General features: G+C 42.2%; 2 protein-coding genes across 8 annotated transcripts in view; one reads left to right on the top strand and one right to left on the bottom strand.

The window, feature by feature from the left end:
* The window catches only part of LOC120628842, a 98,004-nt gene extending 80,057 nt beyond the window's left edge, over positions 1-17,947 (top strand). For 3 of the 7 annotated variants that reach the window (XM_039897473.1, XM_039897475.1, XM_039897474.1), the window contains 8 exons: positions 554-652; positions 4,771-4,846; positions 5,344-5,418; positions 8,577-8,669; positions 8,920-9,013; positions 11,651-11,789; positions 15,420-15,571; positions 16,375-17,947. In XM_039897473.1, coding sequence (XP_039753407.1) covers positions 554-652; positions 4,771-4,846; positions 5,344-5,418; positions 8,577-8,669; positions 8,920-9,013; positions 11,651-11,789; positions 15,420-15,571; positions 16,375-16,498 — 852 coding nt within the window. In that variant the 3' untranslated portion in view covers positions 16,499-17,947. The other 4 variants (XM_039897476.1, XM_039897477.1, XM_039897478.1 and 1 more) reach the window with 4 other exon arrangements.
* A 1,048-nt stretch (positions 17,948-18,995) lies between these two features.
* On the bottom strand, positions 18,996-23,697 carry LOC120628846. Its single transcript, XM_039897483.1, has 7 exons — positions 23,409-23,697; positions 23,046-23,159; positions 22,462-22,567; positions 22,029-22,180; positions 21,336-21,562; positions 20,430-20,650; positions 18,996-19,840 (listed from the first exon to the last, which is right to left on the bottom strand). Exons 1-7 carry the CDS (start codon positions 23,613-23,615, stop codon positions 19,596-19,598), a joined length of 1,272 nt encoding a protein of 423 aa, XP_039753417.1. The 5' UTR covers positions 23,616-23,697; the 3' UTR covers positions 18,996-19,595.
* Between the last annotated feature and the right edge of the window lie 240 nt (positions 23,698-23,937).

Here is a 23,937-nt window from a genome sequence, read left to right on the forward strand (position 1 = left end):
ATATTGATACAAGTTTTTCTCCAGCTCTTCCCTTTTTATTCCGGTTGTCTATTTTACTAACGTATCACTGATGGGCATGATTCGTAGGAACGTAACAATGGAGATTTGTTAAATCCCTCGGGAATGTTTTCTGTGTATTTTTCCTTGATATGAAGTTCTATCAAGGAAATATATACAGAAAACTTGCATCCTGGACTCTGGACCCAGGATGCAAGCTTTAACTGATGAAATTCATCAAGATCAGTGCTCAACTGAGCTGATTTTAGGTAACAAACAAAACAAAAAATCTAACCTAACCTAAAGTTATGTATGTTTTAAGCAATATGAAATCCGGTAACATTTACCGGTGAAGAACACGATCGTGAAAACCTGCATTCCTTTTCCCCGTAACAGTTCCCCATAACGTTCTCAAAGGTGTGTGGATTCAACCAAATCGCACTCGGCCAGCGTGATGGTCTAGGGCCAAAGCCCCCCTTATTCTGAGAGGAGACCATGTCCGGTACCGGGTTCTTAATGTTGAATATTAGATTTATAATGTACTTTTTTGTCGCAGGAGACAGTGCAGAGCAGCGGTGGTAAGGTCACCAGCGGCCGCCACTTCGAGGAGTTGGACATCGACCAGTGCTGGGACGAGCGCGTGCTGAGGAAATTAGTAAGTCATGACTTGGCGTTGGATTAAGACGGAGTAGTGTTATTCTACTGCTGTGTGGTAACGGCAGATCAGAATACGGTGGACACCAACAGTCATCTTCCCGCGGGGGTCGTACGAGGCGACTCAGGGAATTAGCATAACGGAGAACGCCTTATTACGGCGAGAGTTCTACTTACTGCGAATAACCCGTCTGCCCAGCGTGGTGATTATGAGAAATCAGTGGCGTGCACAGGGTTCTTGACCTGAGATATACACCATAAAGAAGAATGGAAAAGTCCTTCCCGCTTATGAGTTATGTACAAAAGTTTTAGGGAAGGCTTTGTGCTTTTATGAAGTGTACGCCACTGTGAGAAACTCCCCTTTGTGAGAGACCTTTAGTCCAGCTTTTTTATCTTCTTATTTCCATTGACAATATCTTACGGCAACTCTAATTTCAATACGCCAAAACAAAACATTTAAACTCCTTGCAAATGTACCTACTCCTGTGTCTGGAAGGCTCTGTTTGACTTTCATCGCCGCGCCGAGTCATCGTAGAGAAACCTCGTGCCGACTCACGATGACTGTCACTCGGCACTTACGCCGTCGGGCAGCTTGGAGACAACATAATTCTTTCAAATTATCCGCTCCTTAAGACACCTGCACACCCGAGCTGTTTAAGGACGCACCGCTCGAAATTCTAATGGAATCGCTTAACGCATTGCTAGCTTTTATTTAATAAACTTGCAACGTTTGTCTGTTGGTTCGTTTAGAACAAAAGCACTTAACTCAATTTTTTAACTCATTCAGCTGAAATGCACTCAGGATTGGTTTGGATAACAATGTATGGTAGCTAAGTGGAAGGAGTGCAGACCAATTTTTTTTGATGCAGTCCCATTACCTCGCGTACTAGCGTTTATATCTATATGTGTATCTTATTTACTCTCACAAACAACAAGATATATTTCGGAGAGTGCTCAGGAGCTGTTGGATTTGGTCCTTTCTACCATCGAACTGCGAGGCACCGAAAGAATCTGCACCGTTTCGTTGTCCAAATAACATCAACACGCAATGGCCTGGAATGTTTTACTCCCATTTTACGTCTTCCCCGATATCTATAATCTGGGTACCTTCAAGTCAAGTGTGTCTTCTAGGCAAGCGCGCCCCATCTCAGGCTGGATCATCAGTTATCGTCAGGTTTGATTACAGTCAAGCACTTGTCTAGATATAAAAAAAAAAACTCAACAAAAATTTAAACTGTCAGTGCAAAAGAAAGGGTTCAGCTAAATTTATTTATGCACTTAAGTATTGACTAAAAGTCGCGAGGTGTAAAGAATATTAATCTACTAAGTTCACCCGTATTTATATCGACTATTTTTTGTAGGTACTTCAACGAAGCTAACTTAACATAATGTATAAAAGCATCTAGTGGAAGGCTTACACTGGCAGCATTACTAACTTTCTGGCCGCAGGCAATTTCGCTAAACAATCGTCATTATGTCGCTTGACTGCAAATAAATGACTATACAAATTTGAATATCAGTTGTAATAGGCACACTGACTTGGTCGGCACGAGAGAGTTTTGCTACCGGACGCGTGGCTTGATTTTTTGCATACATAGACATATAAACAACTACTCTGTTGCTGCGTGAAAGAGGGCATGACATTCTCAATATTAAAAGGGATGTAAAACCTGCAACAATACACAACATCTCCGTCAACATCTCCTGAGGATGCTCCAATTTCGGGGCGAAACGGGCGTAGAGCGTAAATTGCCGAAGATCTGTTTGGTATAGTATTGAATATAATAAATTGTATATAATATAAGAGGATTGATGAAATTATAAATTACACCATACAGATTCTCCTGCTTTTCGCGGAGTATTGATTTAAGATTAATTTTCATAATGTATAGGTGTACCATATGGTATCTGCGCGGCTCACACAAAGCATTTCCGCCATGACGGCTAGTTAGTTCCGGCATCCGGTTGCTGTCAACTTCCGCGCGGGGCCCATTGATTGTAACAACAGTACATTTGGACGTATTATTATTTTTTTTTAAAAGTCCAAATGTACAGTTGGACATATTACAAGACATAAATAGACTGTGTGCGTACTTCCACACAGTCGTAGTCGTAGAATTGTTTGTGACAGAGCTAGTCCGGGGTAGTTACTGCTGAGTAGTGATCTGAAAGGCGTTGTTGCCGGTTTAAATACAGCCTACAGGCAACCCTTCAGATTGATGGAGGAGAAAGCTTGCATTGAAGATTTAAAAAAATTGCCGGAGAAAAGAAACTTCCACAGGATTATTAATAAACAAACAAACGTGAATATAGTTTAAAAATAATTGTATTCCCTAACTCTGTATGGGTACTTTGACTTTAATTTTGTATTCATAAGTGAATCTAATTAGAAGCCAAGATATTGTTGCTATAAGGATAAGTGTTGTAAAATGACTTTTATAAAATGGACATTGATGAAGGAACTACTTTCTATTAAAACTTGAAACCCAAATAGTTACTTCAATAGTAACTGTAGACATTAATTGCTTTAACCCGGTGTAACCACATAATTCTGAAAATCGCCAACAATAGTTGGCATAGCAGTCCAACACGCAGTGTAACAGCGTGGTGTTAAGTTATATCTTGTTTCCTATGACAGAGGTACACATTTAGGCTAAATACGATTAGACTTTGTAGTCCAAAGTGTAGTCGTGGTGGAGAACCACGATCGTTTTTTAACTACGGAACGCTAAAAAGCAAGATCAAATTTAAAGAAATAAATAATCATATTTAATTTATCTAATGAAGTAAAAGTTAATGTAAATAAAATACAACAAATAAATGATTTCTCCTCCAAAGTAGAAAGAACTCTCATTTCCATAAACAGACGAAGACCACTGTACCTTACTGCACTTATTATAGTACACGAGCTGGTGGTAAATATTTAAGGAGGCAGTAGCTAAAAGTACTTTGATTATAGTTTACTGAGTATGGAAATCTAAGTTTGCTCGAAATTTATAAATTTCCGATAAAACTGTTAGGTGTTTTAAGTTCGCCTTATTCGCCTGTTCAGTTGTAGGTGACAAATCAGTCTAAGTGTATCGAAAAAGTACAACTAATCGGATTAAACATGAGAATAACCAAGTAAAAAACAATGTTACCGGTCGGAACGCTCATAATTTTTATCAGTAACATCATTTCACGAAGTCTAAGATACCTATTTATTATAATTACCTAAATCCGGAACCACTTATTCATAGGTCACATAGCACACAACACTGTCTATATAGGTCTCTAACAAAACAAATATGCATTATTACGTTGATACCAAAACGTACCTATGAAATTGGTACAGTAAAATGAGGATAAAAAGTACTTTGGAACATACCTTTTGCCAATGGATTCGAAATTTCATTGGCAACAGAAAACATTCAAAACTTTATTCATAACTACGGAATGGCGAAGCTTATTTAATAAACCTTTATTAAATAAGCTTGGGAGCATTAATCATAATGGTCCTAAGCTCATATCGAGTCTAATTATAAAGTTAATAATTTGCTTTCCCATGGTGAAACCTTGAGTGTGTATCACCATTTTGTATCACCCTAATTTTGTACAATTAGGGTGATACAAAATGCCTCGTCAATATTTGACACCAGCTCATGGACTATCAGCTAGCCCGCCAACATGGACATTGAACATCGTCTACTCATCTGGACGGACGCGCACAATATAACAAATATTGATTTTGTTTTAAAAATCCATTAAAGTAATATAGCAATCATGCTGAGAGTAAGTGAAGTGTTTTTTTACCATTTAAGTGTTCGCACAAAGCGCATACCAAATCATTTTCTATAGTGTTTATGTTTTAATGAACGTAAAGTGTTTTCTTATTATATTAAGTGGACTTAATTTTACATACATAAGCATATATAAGCAGTGATGGGGCCTCGACCTCTCTATCGGGGGAGGACCGAGTTCGATCTCCGGCACGCATCATATCAGATTGATGTGCGTTTTTAATTGAACAGCACCTGCTTTAACGATTGTTGTCGATGAATTTCGATTGAAAGGAATTTAATTTAACATATATACAGTAAGAATATGAAGTTAACAATGCTTCCATTGCATTAATTCCAGTTGGACGAGTGCACGGACTACGAGCAACGGCGTCGCCTGCGAGCGCGCCTTCGCACACTCATGGCTGAACAAGAAGGTGAGCCGGAGTGGAGATACTTGTAATAACATGTCTACAGCCTATACACCAGCGTTTGATTACCATCTACTTGATAGAACGTGGTAAACAATTCCAGATCACATTCGTAATAAAAACGTGAAGCTCTTTTCTCTTTAAGAACTTTTTTCTTGTATTTTTTTTTGGTGTACAACGAAAGTGTTTTCATTCATTCTTAATTTTATGTTCCAATTTCCTTCCATTTGAAATTGAAGCTAAAATCGTTGTTGTTTTTTGTACCGGAATAATAATCCATCACACTATTCCAAATTACATGTCTATAGTTCTAGTGGTTGGTGAAATAATCGCTCGTGAGTTACGGGCGTGGACATAAAGGTGCATACAAGTTCCCTTTTTACCATTATGGTCTATGGGCGAAATCTAAAACCGTTCTAAGAAATGAAAGCAGTACTTTGAGCGGAATAGGAACACTCACGTTCAGTGTTGCAGCAGAACTGAGAGCCTTGCTCTGTCCGCAGCGTGCGCGAGCGCGGTGACCTCGGCGCTGGCGGCGGCCGGCGAGTGCGCGGACTCGGCGGCGGCGGGCGAGCGCGGTGAGTCCCTCTTGCTCCCGTTGCTGCAGGGCCTGCTGGCGGGCGGCGGACAGCGCCTGCTGGCCGGGCTAGGCACCGCGCCGCTGGACGTGGTGGGCGACGTGCGGCGCTCGCTGGCGCGCCTGCGCGAGGCGCTGGCGCCGCCCGCCGCGCATCCGCAGGCGCGCGCACTGCTGGCGCTGGCCGCGCGCCTTGAGGACGCGCTGGACGCTGCCGACCGCCTAGACGGCTGTCGGCGCCGCGCGCGCCGCCGCAGCCGCACCGCGCGCCACACCGTGGGCGTTACGCAAGGGGAGCTGGAGCAGGCGCGCCGCCTCGTGGACCGCGGCCGCCTGCTGCCCGAGCCCGCCGCGCCCGGCTCCCCGCCCAAGGACTTTGCGCCGAGCGCCGACGAGCCCCCGACCCCGGAACGAAAGCCGAGTATCGACGAGCAGGTCAGCTACCACACGGCCGTCGAGTCCAAGCAGAGAGCCGCCCCGATGTCGCACACCGTCACCTACGAGGAACCTAAGATCCATAGAGACGCTCGCGTCGTAGAGAGGCGAGCGCCCTCGTCCCGCAAGCCAGAATTTTTCAGACATTCGATTGCAGACGCTGCGCTCGAACATCCCAAAAGTGCTGCCGAACGCTGGCACTCTGACACGAAAAACAGTATTGCAGCTATCGCTAATAAATTCGATTCTAAAGCCCAGAAGGAACCTCCGGTTGTGAGACGAGCTGCGATCAATCGTCCGGCCTTCGTCCAACAGAAACCCGAAGAGGAGCCGAAGCGAATATCTTATTATAAGCCCCCGCCCCCGGGTTACAATTTCGCAGCCCCGCAGCCCGCAGCCGATGATCTATCCAAACCTGTCAATCGATTTAACAACAACAAACGCAGTCGCATGAAACGTGCGAACACTATAGACATCGGCCGACCCCTCGGCGGGTACCAAATGGACGACGACACGGACGAGGAGAACAATCCACAACGCTCTCCCCAAGTTCCTCCGTTCCAGCCGCAAACTGAAAATGATAGGAAGTTTTTAGCATTTATGCAGAAAAACGAGGACACCATACGGAATATCGCAGCTAAACAAGCTAATTGGAGTAGCAGGTTTGGTAATATTAAAAATAACTTCGAGAATCGCGATCGGCAGGAAAACGGAAGATCTTTAAGCAGCTCGTCGGCCAAACGGTTTTGGCAAAACGCAAATGAGAACTCCCACACATCCGCACCGCGCCCGCGGAAATTTCTAGCAGACATCACTCCTGAAATCGTGAAACCTCCGTGGGTGTCGCCGCGGAGGGACTCATTGCGGACGCATCCGACGGCGAACGGGCATCCTCCGCCGCCGCCCACCCATCACCCTGTCATGCAGTCACCGATCTCACCGATCAAACAAATTGTAAAACCGTTTGTTGCAAAGCCTATACCGGTAAATCAATTTTCTCATGCACCTTTGTCCGCATTTAAGCCACCTGCGAAGATTATGTCCCCCACAAAGGCACCCCTGAACATATGGAGTCCGCCATCTTCCAGCATTCCGGTGTCTCCATCGACCGACTACCCGATCGTTCTAAACGCACTCAGCCCCACTTCGCACGAGCCCTCCTCGCATTTGACGCCCGAGGTCGATAAGACTGTCGGATTTACTATGTTCGATTACAATAAGGTAGACCCGGCTCCGCACAAAACGTACGGAAACCAACAGCCCACGCCGCCGACTCACGTCCGTCCGCAGACGAACTACCCTATAAAACCAATACCGAGCCAGAATGACCTGGCAGCACCGGAACTAGTGAAAAAGCTTCACGAGTCAAAATCTCTCCACAGCCCGGAACGCTTCCCGCCGAAAATTGACGCTCGGCAGCTCCAAATCGAATTCTACGAAAGACAAGTCAGGGAAAAGTCCCGCTGCAACTCGGCCAACGATCGAGATCTGCCCGTCCACAAACCTCCACCCCCTCCCGCTTATACCGTGATCGACTATACGCCGCAGAACGTCACTTCTACTTTTATACCCCTCCAACAGACTCCAGACATAGAGAAAGCGAAAGCTCACAAAGTCGACTACTTGCCGGACGTCGTCATGAACGAAAATAACAACTACGATTATATGGCCTCGCCGACGAGACGCGTCGCCCCCGCGAGCCCCTCGAAGCCCAAGGTGCCGCTCGAGCAGCACAACGGGGAGGCGGGCGCGACGGAGCACGGCAGCGTGGTGACGCGCGTAATGCGCGGGCCCGTGCGCGGCGCCGCCACCATCACGGCGGGCGTGCGCACGCGCGGCGCCGCCGACAGCCTGCGCGGTGCGCTCGGCAAGGCCACCTCCCCCAAGCACGACGTGCTCGCGCAGATCGAACGCAAGAGACGCGAGACGGCGTGGAACCAGGTACGGCCGGCCCCGCCCCCCGCCCGCCCCGGCCCGTCCCCCTCGCACGCCACCTCGCCCCGCCCGCCGCACCACGAGCTCGACGGCGCGCCCCGCAGCCCCGCGCTCGCCGCATCCCGCGAGTCCGTGTTCTCCGGCGAATCGCTCGGCAGCCGCGGCTCGAGCCCCGGCTCGGCCCTGGCGCGCTCCGGCTCCTGGCACAGGATGGGGGAATTCAGCCCGCAGGCGACCTCGCCCCGGAGGGTGGTGGCGCGCACCAAGTCGATGCATTTGCTGGCCGTGCCGAAACTGTTCGAAGGGGGAATCGCTCACGAAGAGCTGCCGGAAAAGAAGCGCACGGTGGAGGCGTACTTCTCGGGGCAGCCAGCGGGCCGGCCTGGCGCCGCGGAGGCCGCGCCGCGCCGCGCGCTGGCCCGCAGCCGCACCATGCCGGCGGTGTCCGAGCTGACGTTCCTGGACGAGAGCAACGCGGACGACGCGTTCGAGGACCTGGTGTCGGCGCTCGCGTAGCGCGCACATTCCATAGTTAGGAGGTGGCCGAGTCGCGCGTGAGTCGTGTGTGTGTGGGCTGCCTGCCGCTTGTGTCGCGTCGCATGTCCCCCGCGGCCATCCTCACGTCGATGTACATAACATACGATTCATTTCACGTCCCGTAACCGTGTTCTTTTGACTAATAGCTTCTAAGTATACTCTGTATTGTCTCGCTGTTGTTTGGCAAGTGTTGAAGTAACCATATTGCCCGCCGTGTGCGACTGTCTTTACAAAATGTCGTTCCCTTTACAGAGGAAGAGGAAGTGACGACCGTAACATCGAGCGTGAGGAGGAATTCGTCCGAGAAGACCGTTAGCAGTAGCACAACCATCAAAAATTCAAAAGGTATAACATTCAGTAATACCAATATAATTTTTGTTGCAATCATTCAACATATAAATGTTTTAGCATTGTGTCATAAAAATCTTATGGGGACACATTATGTGGCACAAATATAAAAATCCGAGCAGATTTAGCGCCATACCATTGAAAAGACGAATATTTTTTGTCGAGTATCTAAATAACGTTAAAAGATTTTTGTAAAAATTGCATGTATGTAGGACTCACGTCATTATTGATGTTTGTTTCGCTACAGTAATTGAGAGCATGACCAGGCCGGCGCCAAAACCAGTGTCGCCCTTCGCCAAATTCCGTCAGCTCGAAAAGCAGAACTCTACTAACTCTCCCAAGTAAGTACACGCCCTCAAAACGGCCGCGTAACACCGTCATGAACATGCAAATAGAGTATCTCAAAATATACTACAAGCTCCTACTTTACTATAAGTGAACAAACTATATTAAAACATCAACTAAGTCGTTTTACAGTATAGGATTTTTTCATAAATCGTCTATGGAGTACAATGCAACGTTTGTCTTGATCTTAATCCTAATTATTTTAACGAAATAAAACAAATTATTGACGTTTGTATTAACAAACTATAGACGTCTTATCGGTGATATCATTGTGGTACATTCTCACATTGCACCTTCTGAATTGTGAATTAGCGATATCACTTTTTTGTGGAAATCTGTCAATTATTTTTTATTCAAAAGAATTAACTCATCGGAATATTCTATTTACTATAATCTTATTATATAGGCTTGCTGAAATCCAAAACCACTTTTTTTCCCCACTGAACTATCCGCATTTGCTGCTTCGTGAGAGAAAAGTACGTGAATTAGAACATATATCTCTACCTTATCTAATTCTCGTACTTTTCTCTTTCTACTGCGCACGTACTAAGGCCCAAATATGGAAACAATTTGAACATTGAAAAGATGTCCCCATAAATTCGACAGTGTCATTGTACTCCGTGACTAGCACATTATATGAAAATGCGATATAAAAAAATCTTATAGTGAGAAAGAATCCTTCAGGACCGGGCGCCGTACGATATTATGATCATTAGATATAACTCATTTTATTAAAATATCTGTAGTTAAAAAATAAACCGAATATTTGCTTGATAGTACATAGTATATTTAATGCAGCGTATTTATTTTGACAGCAATAACTGTGGATACGAATGAGGATTAGGTAAAAGGACCTAAATATAATTATTTAATAGTAACTTTCATGTAACCATGTATATTTTATTAGTCATATTAGCCGCTTCTTTATAGGTTCTAGAAGCATTATACTCCTAGCATCGCTTTCCTAAGCACTTACGGAGCTTCCAAACAAATTACGATAATTCTTTAAGGAAATGGGTCAAACTACCAAAATACATAAAACAAATGTGATTTTATTACTGTTTGTTTGATAAGTTAAGGTCGGGATACACTTTCGGTCGGGTTAAACTTTGGGATACTGGGATAGATGGGATACATATCTCTGGATAGCATAACAGTTTACAAACAATTTAAGTTGATTTATTAAAATGTCATCTAGCTGCAATATAAGAATGTGCATGGATGCATCAAAATGTGCATCTAAAGGTCTATTTAAATTTGCAAAGTTTAAATGGATTTGATTCAGTCTCGATACTATTATATAACTACTTTAAAGCTTCTTCACAATAACTTAAAAAAGATTTAAACTCTGGAACTTTTGTTTTAATGAGTGATTTACAGTCTTTTTCTGCGGGATGAACGCGTGACAATTGACAGTATGGAATACACTTTGAGCTGATTGTATATTACTTTCCAGAAGCTTTCGTAAAGTTGTTACGCAGAACAAACCTAATTAAAGTTTCAAGTGAGTCCCCCAGGGCAGAATTGTTTACCGCGTGCGGTCACTGGCACTCTTGCCAGTTGCCACTAGTACAACATGTCTGTACTAGGAGTACAGCTTCACGTTGCCAACTCTTAAAAAGGCGAACAACTTCGTCACCAGGATATGTTGTGTAATACCTAAAAAATAGTATCCTACATAGAGTGGCCTGGCCTAGGGCAATGACGGCATTTACTTCTCTTTAAGTATTTAAAAAAAGTAAAGAGAGAGAACCGTTCAAATACTTATGTAAATTTTCAGGTGGCTTTTGTAATTCACACTTCTCAGTCGTACAAAATAATAATAGTAGCTTTGCTATTTGAATGAGGCTCCGTGCGTCCTTAGCAATCATACCAAAGCATTCTAGAACACTCGCCATCCACACATATTCGCAGTTTCCGACCGTCGCTTTCAGACAGACAACCTCGGCACGCGTCATTAATACATAACATTCGTCTTACATTAGCCATAACTTGCACAGCGCTGACGGCACCCCATTGTGAGTGGCTGAGTGCGCACAAATCCTAATCCGCGTTCCAATATTTTGGAGTAGATAGCGAAGTCTGCAACACGGCTGTAGTGTTTTGTGTGTGACAACGACTTCCTGTCCATATGACAGCCGAGACTTTCACAGTTACTGATTTAATTTGGGTTTTATCTCAAAATCTTTCACACCTACGTTGTGTGTTGTTTACACTGTTTGATAGAGGTCAGTGGTTGTTTGTGTTGACTATTCGGTACCGCCTCATAAAAACTACCGAATTCACGCCAATCAAGGTTCACCTAGGTTTCGTGTGCGGAGCGTGTTGTATGTATGACCAAGCAGCACAACGCCCAAAGAATCGACGAATAAAGACGTCAAGGTCACTATACTATCCTTTATACAATTAACTTTTACGCCTCTTTCTCTTCTCTTTTAAGTTTAGTAGCAAAATATAGGATGTCCTTAGTCCGAGTGTTGGTAATGGACATGTCGCTTCGTTCTATCAGCCGGAGACAGAGTAAGACGTTGTCACCACAAAAGGGAAACCCGCGAAAAGTATCCTAGCGTTCGCGATTGCGTGAAGTCGCGATGCCGCGCAGGAGTAAGGACTAACCTGAGGCTCGGTTGTAGCTCGCCCAAGAGCCCGCAGAGCCCGGGCTCTCCGTCGCAGCCTTACTTCAAGTTCACGGACCCCGCGCTGCAAGCCAGCGCCGTCACTATTAAAGAGCGCTTGCTGCAGTGGTGTCGCGACAAGACCCGGGATTACGAGGTACACTTGGTCGACGTCGACGGGTCGCTCAGCCACGGCACACAGCTCGCCATTCTAATGTGGGCTTTAAGTCGTATTCTTAAAGTACATTTATCAGTGACAAAACATATAACACAGTTTCTAAGCATATCTAAGAGGGCTTTATTCTCAGTTAATTTACGGCTTATTTAAAAAAACTAGGGATGAAATCCTATTTTATGAGTTGTAGCAAACTTAAATAGCATATTATATACATTGAAAAGAATCATCTTAAAGAATTAGTCATATCGAAATTTCATTAGCCAACCAAAATTTTGTCTTCTCCAATGTCCGTTAATTTATCGGTTGTAAACAATCAAAACATTTTTGTTTTGAATTACTTATAAATACTTACACGATATCAACCATTGCGAGGATGTAATGAGATATGAGATAACTATTGATCACAAATTCGTTTCTCTACTGCGCGTGTCTTGTCATTGATGAATGAATTACGAGTTTTGGGTTGCGCGTGAGCGGCGCCGCAAGACACTGACGACCCTACACTCCGCACCCCCCACCCTCACCCCCTGACACCCCACTGCGGATCACCCAACCACCTTCTAATCAAAAAAAGCCACCAAGCAATTCACATAACTGCATATCTATCGTTTATATACTACGCCATAGATCTACGCCGGTTACAGTATGATAGTCGCGGTCTGGCGTAAATAATATTCTATATTCATCGTAGTTTCTTAATTTCTCTTAATATTAATCTAATATTTTGAAGCATAGTTTTTACTCGTGAGATTGGCTACTATTGTCGATATCATTTAGTTTTGGCTCCACAAAACAAATATTTCAATGCTATAAAACTAAAATATTCTGAGTTACGGGTACAAGCCACAATCATTTTCTTCGACCCAGTTCTGTTTCGACCACGTTCCACTGGTTGGAAAATTTCATCGATAAGCCTATATCTACCCGTTTTTTCACACAAAAACACTTGTTTAGCATAATTGTACTTAATCCTAAAGTTACCTTATGCCTAGGCAATAGTCATGCAGTTAAGTGAATTTCCGCGTATATTAAATTTCTTTGTGATGCGCCAGGACTGGGATGACAATACATAACAATATGGTGGTGAGTGTCGTTGGAGGACTCTGGGGGAATCATCGGGCAAGTTCGAAGCGCATCACCAAAGAAAGACCATTTATAAACCGTTAAAAGGAATTTCGGTCGTCATAAATTCATTTCAATCCTAAATACTCATTGGGATGTTTTGTTGGGGTTTAGCTGATGCACATTTTGTCGTCGAATTTTACTAGCGTATGTGATTGTGATATAACCATTTGGAGCCACATAAACTCCAAGAGATGGAAAAAAATCGTACCAATAATGTCTTCCAAGTTTGTGTTGAAAAGAATTTGAAGTAAGTAACAATTCCTAATTTGATAAAAATGTGCTCAAAAATATTAAAGTAAATGAAATGTGCATTGGCTGTCACTTGTGAGTCAAGGGCTCAGGGTATTATGGCCAGGGGGTCTGCGGATGTAGCTGCCAGACAGACGCGATGGGCGAACGACCCTGTAGCATGCGGCCCGCGCACGATAACTGAACGCCACGTCACTAGCACTTATACACTTCACGCTTATATGACGCTTTATTACCTCGCTACATCCTGTATATATGCTCAACGGTATATCAGACACATCCCGTATTTATATTATGTGTAATTATAATAAATGACCAAATTGTATTACTTTGGTTTGTAGCCCTGATGCGCGAGTGGAAGCTTTTTGGTAACTCGTTGCTGGATTTGACGTTACTTCATGCTCGACGTTTTTATGAGCTAAGGCTGATCTAAAACAGCCAACCCCATCATGAGTATGTCACTGCGGTTAGAAATTATGTCATTCATGTAACCGACGTTGTTTCACACTTATCACTTCCCCAATGTTTTTCGGAAGTCGAAAATAAATCTTATTAAAGGAAGTATTAGAAAAAAACATAACATTAATATAATAAAACAATTGCTAGTGACGAGTTTATTTCAAAAGATTCCATTCGAGCCTCTATTTAATCAAACTTTGATGCAATTATGAATTCTTACACTATAAGTTAAATTACTGTTTGAGTTTAGTGAAATAGACATGTATGATGTTTTTATTAAAGGGTTGATTGCATCAGAATTTGATGGCTGCATTGTCTAACGTAACTAAAATTTATATTCAATTATCATTCTCACACACAAGCTCACTATGATCAGTGACGAGAGAGGTGTTTTTGAAGAACTAATTATTGGACGTGCTTTAGGATTACCTTTAATAATTTTGGAGTGACAAGGAAGGTAACAGAAAACCGGACGAAATTATTAACACGTTTTTATTTTGGGTTTATTATATTTTGTGTACAGTGCATGACTTGTTTGTTTTTATGTTTCCACTATAAAGGCAACGTAAGCCAAAACATTGTGGAGAGATATCCGTTTGTAAATATGTGTTGTTGTGTTGTTGCTCCTCTAAATAATGATATGATCCACGGATAAAAAAGCACCACACCAGGCAAAAAGCTTCCCTTATCTCTGTAAATATTACGTTTTCTGTTAAGATCCTGTTTTTTTTTCATCTTAAAAAAGTAGCTCAGACAGAATAAAACAAGAAATATTAGTTCAACATTTAGAAACACAAGAATTCGACTGACCAATAACTAATAACAATTTAATAGACACAATAGATCTAATCCCTGAATTCTACCTTCTTACATCACGATATAATGTGCTACGTAAAAATCTTTGTCTTTGATACAGAATCTGACGTACCAACTTTGTTTGGTCGGCTGCATTTGAAAAAATTATGGCGTCACTGTTGCTTTTAAAGCTTCTTTTAAAATGTGTATAGACTCTGTTCTTTTGTCAATCGTATCTATCAGTTTTGGTAACAAAAAATTGAGATCCTCGAAGTGCAGTTTAAGTTGTCAGATAATCAAGGTATAAATATTCTATTCTCTAAAATTCCTGACTCTGTCAATTGCTTAATTTCTGTTTTAGCAAAAGTGCTACAATTACGTAAACCGTAATTAAGTACTAATAATTATGTAGTTGTCGTAAAAGGCAAATAGGCAAAATGTTTGAAGACAGTAAGGCTAAGGAAGGACAACCCATAATATAAAATACGATTATCCCACTGACCTCTAGGTATGATTAATAATAAGTCAGTGGATCAGCCTCAGATTAGAACGTTAGAGATTAATATTCCCAGATCTGTAGAGGACCTGGATATTGATTAGTTGGTTCCTTTTGGTACGATGCGATGTCGGCTTCATTGTTTCCCACGTTTGTAGTTTATTAAACTTCTAGCTGTTGCCCACGTTTCGTCCGTGCTTATTACGGTTTTTTAAAAATCTCGTAGGATAAAAAGCTTATATTACTCTTCGCCGATCCAACTAACTCTATGCCAAAAATCAAATTGACTGGTTGCTTAATTAGAGTTTTGTGGTAGGACGAACAAAAATACTTTCGGATTTATAATATTAGCAAAGATTAAGAGGTAGCTTGGAGTCATTGGGAGGATTTAAGTTCAACTGTCGGCTCCGTGGCTCTGTAGAAGGCAGTGATGGGTTTCCTGCCGCTACGGAAGCATGTGTTGAGGCTCATGCGTTGTGTCGCAGAATGTGAAGCTGGAGAACTTCTCGACGAGCTGGGCGGACGGGCTGGCGTTCTGCGCGTTGCTGCACCACTTCCTGCCGGACGCGTTCGACTACGCGGCGCTGTCGCCCGACAAGCGCCGCCACAACTTCACGCTCGCCTTCAAAGTTGCTGAGTGAGTGCGCTGCTTTCATTCCAGGTCATACTAAGCAAGACGTGCAAGCAGAGAGCTGCGGCAGCGCTTTTGGAGGAATCGATCCCCAATTGCGTAAATTGTGACTTTTCGAAGTTATATGTTTTAATTTTAGGAATATATAATATCACTTTCTTTAGTGTTAAAGGAAAACAGTGGGAGGAAACCTGCCTGAGAATTCTCGACAATATTCTCAGACGTATGTAAAGTCTATTTATCCGCACTCCATCTCATTTTCAGAGGAGACCCGTGCCCTACAGAAGGCTGGTATTGGTAATTGGTTTATAAACATGAATCAAGACGTGAACAAACTTGAGTTGCGATGTCGATATTACTTTCCTCCTTATTAACAGTAAAAGCTGATAACGTTGGTAGTAATTCAATCTGTTCAAATCGAGGTTTGTTCAGGCTACTATATCCCATTTAGATAGTCTGCCTTAGATAGTCCCATTGTGATATTTTGTATTTGCAATATTACAGAATATCTCCCGAGACAAATCCTTTTCGAAGTTCCATTCTGTTCAACTGTTATTTCTGAATTTTTTGAACTGGTATCTGACTCGAATGATTTTGAATAAGTGTGTGGATCTAAATTATCTAAAAATAAAACAGTAAGTGATGATGCACTCATAAAGATGGTAGCGGGCTATAATGTTAGGGGTATTTAAGTTAGGTTTATTTAACCCATTCCCCGAAAATCTTTCAAGCTACGCTGAATCGCTGCACGTCTTTGTCGGTAGTGCCACGGCGAAATCCTCGAACCAAATTCTCGCTCTCCTTTCCAGTGAGAAGGCGGGCATCTACCCACTGCTGGACGTGGACGACATGGTGTCGATGCGTAAGCCGGACTGGAAGTGCGTGTTCACCTACGTGCAGTCGATCTACCGGCGCTTCAAGGACGAGCGCTGAGCGCTGTGTCCCGCACTGGACGGGGAAATGCTACTTTTAACTGCCCGTTTACTACCAAACTAACGAAACTGCCACCAATAAGGTACATCCTATAGTCCTTCCCAATGCATCGATGGACCTGCAAGACTGCCATACGTTCCGACTTTATCAAAAAGTATAAGAGCGTCAGTCATCTGTAACTGAGACTATCTGACTAGTAAACTAACCTTGTCAAAATAACGGAATCTCGGAATCAGAAAGTCGAAGGTTAATTTATAATAGACTTAAAAGTTGGAATATAGTTATAGCAGATTTTTGCTATTGAAAAAAACTAAAGACTTAAGTCAAAAATGTTTGGTTAGTTTGGTAATACCGGGTCAGTTCTATCAACCTACAAATGAAGATGCAACATTAGAATTTTGTTATATTTAATTGTTCTCATCCTAGATACTAAATATCCCGACGTTCTAATGTTGCATTTTACTAGTTTAGTATCCTGTGTCTCGATACTACTATAGAATTGTCTACTTAGGGTAGAAATAGAGTAGCAAAGTAACGTTTTCCCGTTTATAACGATTCTCCATGACATTGAAATCGTAACTAAATGATTCATCAAATTGACGCAGCTCCATGAGGAGCTTCATACACAGTCACAAACTCCAGTTACGAGTATCAATGCCTTCGAGGATCTCTCGCAGTGTTTAGTAGCTAGAGCGTCAAATAGTCGAACGTTTAGGTCACAAATATGTATCGTGGAAGATTAGTGAGTCCAAAGAGCGCATGTTACACGCACCAAAGGAAAAATATTTAGACGAAGCCGTTGCCAACAAACGTGTTGATTAAACTGAAACTAATACAACTGTATAAAATTGTCAACTTGCGAAAAGAAAAGTAATTTTAAATCCTAAAAGTAACTCTTCATGTTACGTTACGCACGCTATAGTATCGTTATGTTACACTTAGGCATTTTGCCCTAAAAATCGGGAGCAATTTTGGAAATGTACAACTTCTAAATTTATTCCGGTCTGTTCTTGCTAACGCCATGTCTTATTAGTTGTTACAGAGTCCATATCACAACGCCAAGTGTGTTAGCGTTTTGGACGATGCATATTAAGTTAAGTGGTTTGGGTTTCAAAACTGTCAAAGCCTTTTCTAGTTAGCACGCAATTATGCTAATCCGCATCGTCAAATACCACCGATTATTATCATCGATCATCAATACCTAAAATTTATATTGCAGTTAATGTTGGGCAGATTTCAGCGGCCGTTTTCTGTCTATCATCTTTCGTTTAGTGCGTGTGTTGTTATTGTTTGTTACGTTGTCAGATGTTTATCAAGTTCGCCCAACTCGTCGTTTCTCCGCGCAGTCTCGTACACTCCTCCTATTTATTTATAATCTCAAGATGTATGTGATTTTTTTTATATTTAGCCCGTAAGTTTCACTAACAGTTTGTACCGTAAACTGAGAAATCAATAGATAACTTGACCTTCAATGTTGTGACATTAAAATCGTAACGGACATTTGTGACGACAAAGATGATATATGAAATTTATATTTTCCCACAAAATCGCTTACGGTGATTCTTTTAGACGAGGTGTAAGTAATATTTGACATCGATAGGCACTTTGATCAAGTCGTCAACAAACCTGTCACGTTGATAAGCAATCAATCGACGCTGACGCATTAAAGTTTCGTTTACGACCTGAAAACTTATTTGAAAATGAAATGTAATGCAATAAATGACGGACAACATATGTTACATCTGTCTCCTTTTGACACGTGATAAGTTTATAGTTTTCTCAGTCTACGGTTATTTCCAGAGATATCTGTATTTGTAGGTAATAGCCGTTAATTTGGTATTATATTCGCTATAAATATATTTAAATACGACGCACTGTAAGCTTCCAAGAGTGCATGTTCTTCACTTATTTATTTACATAAGCAAGATGCATCCTCATGTCGCTTTGTGCAGGCCTCTGATTTCTGTGACGTTCAAATCACAACCTCGCGGTACAAGCATTTATAATGACATCGAATATGACACTTTAAAATAAAGAATCTGTCAAATCGCTTTTACGAGGGGGTTACGATTCGAATGTCATAAGCTACGAAAATTATTTAACAATATTCTACTACAATTTTGACAGTAAGTTATATTTAAATGCTTGAAATAATTGTCTATTACTGAAATAATTTTATATAATTGACTTATAATTTAAAGCCTAATTTATATTGATAATATTATAATTTAATGAAATAAAATATTATGATTAACAATTTTTAATCGATGTTTCTTTTCCAGTTTCATAAATTTAATAAAAAGGTTTCATTTAAATTTCAAATTTCCAATCGTATTGAGGATTAAATAAATTTTGTAGTTAAATAGAATTTAATTAACTTTTTGAAGCTTAGTTTAGTTTTCAATTTTGCAACCAGCGCCCTGGTCGAAACATCTGTGAAATAAAATTCAGCTGGTACTGCCCATTTTACGTAGACATACGAGTAGTTTTTCGATATTTCAAAACAACTTGCCTTAGACAGATTGCGAGCGTACAACAACATTTTCAATTACACACTGTTCAGTGTCAATCGGTACAAGAATAAGAACTCTGGTTCGTCTGAACATGTTGGCTGGCCTTTACGAGGTCTAGTAACAAGTGAATGAGCTCACTAAGAAAGTAATGTACATTCTGGAATTCTGGTTTAAATAAAATTTTTGTTTAAATGCTAACAAAGGGCTGCAATCGTCCTTGTAAAGTGCTGAGCGAGCACTACCGCAAACAATAGCACTATGAAGGCGCCCGTTGATATAATCAGATATACAAACATTTGGGACATTGTTTAGTCTTATGTCCACACAATAGTGCTCCCACAATATTTCAAATTGAAATTGAAGGATTAACTCTTTGTTAATACCAACACACAGCGATTAGGTCTCAACTCTTAGGAACCTAAGCTTAATAATTCTAATAACTTCTTGCACTTAATAATTCCTTTGGTCCAGTCCTTTCTTTTAATTTTACTAGTTTAGTCTGTCATGGAACTTACCTAAAGCTAAAGTAACTCACTGAAATTTTCTATATGTAGGTTTAGCTTTTAGATTGACTGACAAATTTGTCAAGGTTCCGGGAATGTGTAGGGTAGTGCAACCATAAAAGGATCGGTAATGTTAGTGGATCTGTCTGCCGTAGAGAAGGGCGAATCCCCGACCACGGTGGCCAGTGAGGCGGCGCTCTGGGTGGGCGTGGTGTCCCCCAGCGCCACGTGCACGTGCAGCGTGCTGTCCCGCCACGCGCGCCACGACATCTGGTGCTCCTGAATCTTGAGGAGCATCCAGGTGGTCAGCAGGCCGTTCAGGGCACCTGCAACACGTTATGTAGCTTGAGAGAGGATGGCTCAGCAATGGGAAATAGCTTCGTAGCTGGTTATATTGCGAGATCACAGCTATTAAAACTGGGTGCCACTCGTTAGTCGATAGTGAGAAACGGAACCACAAAATAAAAAAATCCGTAATACGAAATTATGACGAAATTCAACGTTATAAACGTACACACTGGTTCTGCCGAATATTTTTGTGTGTAGAATCTACTTCAATATATCAGAATAGGTTAATATAAGAAAGGTATTTACCTTTCTTATATATCGGTTTAGTATTCAGTAGGGTACTCCACAAAATCTTTGCTAGGCTGTGTCATTTCTCGTTTCTTACGTACATGGGTGTCATTGATGGTGCCATCTATTCTTACTACTCCATTTGGATAGCTGGCCGTTGCCCGTTACACTAGTACCTACCTACGGCAATTAAAGCGCATATTAAACTCATATTAAATACATAGTTATATAATAGACCAGTAAGGATCCTTATTTGCTCCCTACTTACCACACGATGGCTCTGTCTAGACGGCTTCGTCGGACCTCTGTATGACCATCCTTATTAAAAGCGAAGCTCACCGATGATGCCGATGAGCAGCGACGAGAACAGGTTGGCGGCGAGTGCCACGCCGCCGCCGCGCCGCGCGCCGGCCTGCAGCGCCGCGTCGCACGCGTGCAGCGCGCGAGCCGTGCCCAGCACCGACGCCGCGCCCAGCGCCGCGCCGCGCCACGCGTCCGCCGCCAGCGCGCGCCCGCGCCCCGAGCGCGCCCACTCCAGCAGCGAGCGCGCCCAGGACCACCTGAGCGAATCGCCGCTGCGTTGTACACTGGTCTCGACACGGCTTGATCGTGCATTGGGTGCAATTACTGGATATGCCTAGGAATACCGGATGGCCGGCAATCCAAAAATGTACCGGAATTTTGCGTCCTGTCCGTTCGGTAACTAGACTTTACTGTCCGGTCAAAATGTTTAGAATTTATGAATAACTGGATTTCCAGTGACGGCATAGCTGACAAGTATGCCTCGATCGGTCTTTGACCGCTTTACAAGAATATTTAATTACCTGGCTGAATAGTTTATAGACTAAAGAGCGGAACAGAATGTCGTTGGATATGATCAAATCCGAACTGAACATTTCCATTTATTTTAACGTAAGCATATTGCTCAGAAATCGCATCAGATTTGCAAAGCCCTAATGGAGGAAAAGAGTAAAAACTCCGATATTTAGAACTGAATCAGCGAAGCTAATGATTTACCTACCCAAAATCAGGGGAAGTTTAACAACTTCCACAACAACAATGGTGTTTCTTCCAGGGGAAGTTTAACAACTTCCACAACAACAATGGCAGGCTTCGCTAACGCGAAGCCTGCCAAACGCCATTGGAGCAACATGTAATCGCTCATTCCTCATCATAATGGCTGACATCAGAGCTTCGCCAAAGGTTCCAACTAAGCCAATGTGTCACGGTTGGAAGCGCACGTACTTGTGGCTGCGCGTGACGACGTAGTGGTGCCGGCACAGCTCGCAGTACGACGCCGCGGCCTGCAGCAGCCAGCGCTCCAGGCAGCTGCGGTGCACGGCGGCGATAGTGCCGCGGCACGAGCACGGCCGCACCAGCCGCTCCGTCGAAGCGCCGCCGAAGCAGATGCGGCAGATGTGCTCCGAGCGCTGGCTGCCGGTCACGCTCGGCACCTCTTTTGCGCCGGAAGCCTGGTTATTCGGTTTTGTATCCACATTTAGATGAGCAGTTTTGAAGTAAAGTATATTTAGACGATAATCGAAAATTTAATTTCAAGGCCGCCCTTAGACTCATTTCATTATATTATATAGCGTTGACGAGAGAGAAATGTTGACGGCGGCAAACGCTCTACTTTATTTACCATCTCTTCATAATGTAAAAAGTATAGAGAAAGTGTGATGTTGTTTTAGTTCATATTTGTACAGTGCTGCACGTGCAATTTTGTTATGGTCTCCGCAATATATACAAAAGTAACTTTGACCATATAAAATGGCATCTGAATAATGCTATGCGACGTGGCCTCCTCTCACAAAGAAATAGGGAATAAAGGGACAGTAAAAACACATGATAGTGATAAGGTGTTAAAAGTTTGCCTTTTATGTAACAACTCACAGTGGGATCGTCACAAATTTATTAAGTAAGGGTGATACTACAAACCTGCTTCTTAAGCAGCAGAGCACAGACCGAACCAAGGATGGACAGAGAGCGCCTAGTAGGCTGCAGTAACGAAGACGCGGGAGAGGAGAACGTCAGGGAATCAGCAATGCGCTCGCGGATTAGTCGCTGCTCATCGCGTTCTGTCAGATGTACTGTAATAGAGAGTATCGAAGCTTACGAACCGTACTTCAGAAGATTATACAATGCCTGGGAAACTTATGGTAGGTTTTCTATACAACTTAGAAGGTTTGTCTTATTTGAGCTACCTACCTACTTAATTAGGCCTTGAAAAATACGTTTCAAGAAAGGCAACCAGGAACGCTGAGGAATTTTGTTTGAAACGTTTTTTTTTCATTTTTGTCTTGTTTGTTGATTGCGGAATGTTTATAAAAAAGGCAAGAAATAATCTTTGTAACATAGATTGAGAAGACACCTGGGGAGCCTATTTCCGGAGAGCGACAGCTGATGTCAGTCTGTTGAGCAGTGGTACGGAAGTCCTTGTCGCGGTTAACAGTTGAATTGAGAATGTTTGCGCTTGGCTGAAAAGGAAAAACAAGAGAAACTGTTATCTAGACTAAAACTATTTTTCTGGGTTCCTTGAAAGCTGGTTGCTGGTAGATGGTTGCTGGCCGCCGGTCACTATGAGTTTTGTCAAAAGAGATGAATTATCGCCATTTAAGCTTACTTTTGGCATAGAAATATTGTAAACGGCATAATTCAAAAACTATCCGTAATCTCTGATTAAAATAAAGACTGTAAGTAGGTGTTTGTCATTTTTAAATAGCTTATTATTAAATTTTTCAGCGTCGTACTTTTTTGGCTAATAAATATGGATTTGTTTACTTTACTTATCAACACCCACATTCTGCATAAACCTGATGTCTTCCGTTACCGCAAGCGTCTCTATCTGAGGATAAAACCCTAGTGTCCTTGCGTCTCACCCAACCGTTCAATTAGTCCCACCGTCACCCTTAGCTGAGTGCCTATTTTTACAGTAATGATTTCTAGTAAGCTTACTGGCATCTGAAGTGACGAACAGCTAGACACGGACATGCTCATGGTCACCCGGCTGTCTGAACTCCTGGATCCCCTGAAGATAAGGAGCGTCTGCCCCTCGGCTAAATTACATTCCTATAGAAATGTAACAATGATATAACGATGAATCGGATTTAACACGGGGAAAAACTAGGGAGAACCAAAAGAAACCAATTTTTATCTGTGACCGTTGCTGTGACACGAACATCATCAATCAATCTAGCTACGGCTTAACCATCTACAAATTTTATTGTTTTATTAATTATTATTATTAATTAATGGCATCATCAAATACTGGTTAATAGGGTCAACCCAAATCCTATATAAATTCTACGTATTACCTACTTGTATCAAATTAGAAATGCTGCAAGATCTATGGAATGTAAAGTTTATTCGTTGTAAGGTTTGCTGGATATTTGGTCTATAAACCACGGGTGTTAAGACTGGCCGCCTCAGGTTTTGAATTGTATCGCTAGGAAACCATGGAACCTCATTAGTTTCTACTAGACGATACAGGTTACCGAAATTATGCATTGCACCACTGACGCACATCCGGAAACATTTTAATGGTAAAAAATGTACCCAAAATTTACCCCATCAATCACTTCATATTTTTCAGTAATTGATTGTCTGACTGAAGCGACACTTAATTTAATCGTCTTGTCAGAAATATGTGTCTAATCTTTTTAACGTTGAATATTAACATTTACTTTGTCATTCATGGGTGTAATTCATAAATACTTATTACTACAAGTAATACATTTATTTAGATTTTTACACTGGTCCATAATTTGAACGCTTTTTATTGCGCAACATAGAGAAACACAAAATGACAGCTATAAAAACAATTTAAAAACTTCAAAGTGACATTGAC

Source organism: Pararge aegeria, chromosome 13 (assembly GCF_905163445.1).
Source record: "Pararge aegeria chromosome 13, ilParAegt1.1, whole genome shotgun sequence".
NCBI classification, from domain to species: Eukaryota; Metazoa; Arthropoda; class Insecta; order Lepidoptera; family Nymphalidae; genus Pararge; species Pararge aegeria.

What these genes read in the sequence shown, in the direction of transcription:
- LOC120628846 (XM_039897483.1), bottom strand. Translation starts at nt 23,615, where the DNA reads ATGTGCGTCAGTGGTGCAATGCATAATTTCGGTAACCTGTATCGTCTA. An exon ending in TCCGGAAATAGGCTCCCCAG is followed by an intron (nt 22,181 to 22,461) that starts GTGTCTTCTCAA and finishes TCTCTATTACAG; the next exon opens with TACATCTGACAGAACGCGAT. An exon ending in CTCTGCTGCTTAAGAAGCAG is followed by an intron (nt 21,563 to 22,028) that starts GTTTGTAGTATC and finishes CCGAATAACCAG; the next exon opens with GCTTCCGGCGCAAAAGAGGT.